Consider the following 3,386-nt stretch of genomic DNA (forward strand, 5'->3'; position numbering starts at 1 on the left):
AGTATTGAAGGGTTGTCTCATTCACAGCTTCCAGTACATCCCACTTTTCCTGCCAGACCTTCAGACAGCACACACAGCGGTCATAGCCCATCCTGAGGCTGTTTTTGTACAATTTTTGTAATAGCTATGATCATTTCAACTGCATGCCCCTCTTTCCTAGTATTACTGCGCTGTTCTATCTTCTCCTGCTTCTCCAAGTGATGTCATTCTTGCTAAATAAGTGCTTAAGTTAGAATAACACACAGGTGCTTAGAAAGCAAAGGGGATGTAGTTATATCCTTGGTAAGCTTTCCCTAATTTTATCAAACCTGACTTCTTTCAGATCAGTGAAATGCTTTAAATATCCACTCATGTTGTTGCCTGTATTGTACTTGAATATTTTACTAATTTAGGAGAATTTTGTCTGTTTCAGATTTTTGGCTACTGTAGATGAGGCTTCTAGGAACAATGGTGTATGGTTTACTATGTGGATATAAATTATTTCTCTGGGATGAAGATGAAATGTCTGTTTTTTTCTTAAATCATTCACTTCTCTCTCCAAAGATCCTGTCAACAATCAGTATTTAAGATTGAACCATTTTTGGGGGCCACAGAATATATGAGGAGTTAAGGCTGTGATATGAATAATTTAGACGGAAAATGTGTGACAGGGAGTACACCATGTAGTTATGTGACTCCTATTCAAAAGGTTTGTATTATTTTCTTAATATACAATTCTATAGCTTAGACATTATAAATTATGTCTTAGAAAGCATGGGGATTTAGTTCTAAATATGTGTGTCGGAATGGAGATTATACACATAACACTTGCCTGTCCTTAAGTTGGTTAAAATAATCTAAATTCAGTGATTCATCCAATTACTGTTTCTCATGTGATGTTTTTAAAATATCCTTGTGAAGTTAGTTAGGAGACATTGTGGCATAATCTCCAAAGTTCACATTGTAGGTCTAAAATTTTCATTCCTTAAGAAAAATGAGGAAATCAAAGACCCCAGTGAGGTTTTTTACTGGCTCAGAGGTGCCCAAGCTCTGGAGAAGACAGCCTTAATAACTAGAAGGAAGACAAAGCGTAAAACTCAAGTTAAGAAAAATTAAACTTTAATTGTGAATTTACCACAGACAAAAGCAAAATTCTGTCTTTGTCATAACAGATTGATCTAGAAGAATGCACAGAAATCAAACTGCAGTGACAGAGTTCTTCCTCATGGGATTGACCAACTCCTTCCAGCTCCAAATTCTCTTCTTCTTGCTATTTCTCTGTGTTTATCTCGTCACTCTCCTGGGGAACCTGGGAATGGTCATTCTCATTCGCCTGGACACTCGACTCCACATCCCCATGTACTTTTTGCTCAGCCACTTGTCCTTTGTGGATGCCTGCTCCTCTTCAGTCATCAGTCCTAAGATGTTGTCTGACATCTTTGTGGAGAGAAAAGTGATCTCCTTCCTAGGTTGTGCTGTCCAGCTTTGCCTCTTCAGCCAGTTCGTCGTGACGGAATGTTTCCTCCTGGCTTCCATGGCATACGATAGATATGTTGCCATCTGTAAGCCTTTGCTGTATACGCTCATTATGTCCCAGAGGGTCTGCGTGCGACTAGTAATAGGGCCTTATGGCGTAGCCCTTATAAGCACCACGGTACATATAACTTTTGCCTTTCTCCTGCCCTACTGTGGTCCAAATCTCATCAATCACTTTTTCTGTGACCTTCTCCCTGTTTTATCACTGGCATGTGCAGATACTCATGTGAATAAACTTTTGCTTTTTGTCTTGGCTGGGATCCTGGGTGTATTCAGTGGTATCATCATCTTGGTGTCCTACATTTACATTGTCATGACTATCCTGAAAATCCACTCTGCTGATGGGAGGCGCAAAGCCTTCTCCACCTGCTCTTCACACCTGACAGCTGTCTCTATCCTTTATGGGACTCTCTTCTTTATCTATGTGTGTCCGAGCACGAGCTTTTCTCAGGATATGAATAAGGTTGTGTCATTATTTTACACCACTGTTATCCCTATGTTAAACCCATTCATCTATAGCCTGAGAAATAAGGAAGTCAAAGAAGCATTCATCAGGACATTCGAAAAGCAATTTTGCAACAACTTGCAAGATAAAATGTTATAGATATAAAAATTATTAGATAACAGTTATCCTATTTCAGATTTTTCTTTCAATCACAAGAAGCTCAGATCTTTAAGCTGAGATGTATGGATTATAGAATGTTCAACTTTAGCAAAACTATGAGGATTTGTGACCAAAAATAACAGACTCTGTTAAGCTCTGAAACAATAAAACTTAGTAAGCAATGAAATTCATACTTCAGCTATGGTTTACAGGTAGCCAAGTCCCTAAATTATCTCCTATAATAGAATAATTCATAATGTGTGGTGGTTTGAGTAAGAATGACCCTCATAGACTAATGTGTTTGAATATTTGGCCCATAGGGAATAGCACTATTAGGAAGTGTGGCCTTGTTAGAGTAAGTGTGGCTTTGTTGGAGGAAATATGTCACTGTGGAGGTGGGCTTTGAGATCTTATTTACTCAAGCAAAGCCTAGTGTGGCAGTGTCATTCTGCTGCCTGTAGACAAAGACATAGAACTCTCAGCTCCTACTCCAGCACCATTTCTGCCTGAATGCTAACATACCTCTGAAACTGTAAGCCAGCCCCAATTAAATGTTTTCCTTAATAAGAATAGTTATGGTGTCTCTTCACTGAACTAAGACAAAATGCTTAATGTTGAATCTGTTCAAACAGCTATAAAGAGTTTGATCAGGTAGTAAGCAAAAAACATCCCTTTTTACAAGTATTTTCATATCTCATTAGATGCTAAAAATAGGCACAAATATAAAATATCTTGGGGTAACTATAAACAAGCAAGTGAAATACCTGTATGACAATAACTTTAAGTCTTTTTTTTTTTTTTTTTTTTTTTAATTAATTAATTAATTTATTTATTAAAGATTTCTGTCTCTTCCCCACCGCCGCCTCCCCTTTCCCTCCCCCTCCCCCAATCAAGTCCCCCTCCCTCATCAGCCCAAAAAGCAATCAGGGTTCTCTGCCCTGTGGGAAGTCCAAGGACCACTGGTCTCGCTGAACATAGCGGACAAGGAGGACTACTGAGACCTCAAGAACAATGGCAACGGGTTTTTGATTCTACTGGACCTATTGGTTACGTGGGAGCCTAGGCAGTTTCGTGGGTGGTCCTTGAACTTTAAGTCTTTGAAGAAAGAAATTGAAGAAGATATCAGAAAATGGAAAGATCTCTTGTGCTCATGGATAGGTAGGATCAGCAAAATAAAATTGAAAATCTTAATAAGAGCAATCTATAGATTCAGTGCAATCCCTATCAAAATCTCAACACGACTCTTCACAACCTTGAAAGAACAATA

The 3,386-nt window shown here is 38.6% G+C and overlaps 1 protein-coding gene across 1 annotated transcript; it reads left to right on the forward strand.

Moving 5' to 3' along the window:
* Nucleotides 1–1,165: 1,165 nt before the first annotated feature.
* Nucleotides 1,166–2,119, forward strand: LOC126488059 (olfactory receptor 1002). Its single transcript, XM_050121259.1, has one exon. It carries the CDS (start codon nt 1,166–1,168, stop codon nt 2,117–2,119), a length of 954 nt encoding a protein of 317 aa, XP_049977216.1.
* Nucleotides 2,120–3,386: the final 1,267 nt, after the last annotated feature.

This window comes from Alexandromys fortis, unplaced genomic scaffold (assembly GCF_014885135.2).
Source record: "Alexandromys fortis isolate MF-2015 unplaced genomic scaffold, M_Fortis_MF-2015_v1.1 scaffold_8_1_9099942, whole genome shotgun sequence".
Lineage (NCBI taxonomy): Eukaryota > Metazoa > Chordata > Mammalia > Rodentia > Cricetidae > Alexandromys > Alexandromys fortis.

What these genes read in the sequence shown, in the direction of transcription:
- LOC126488059 (XM_050121259.1), top strand. Translation starts at nt 1,166, where the DNA reads ATGCACAGAAATCAAACTGCAGTGACAGAGTTCTTCCTCATGGGATTG.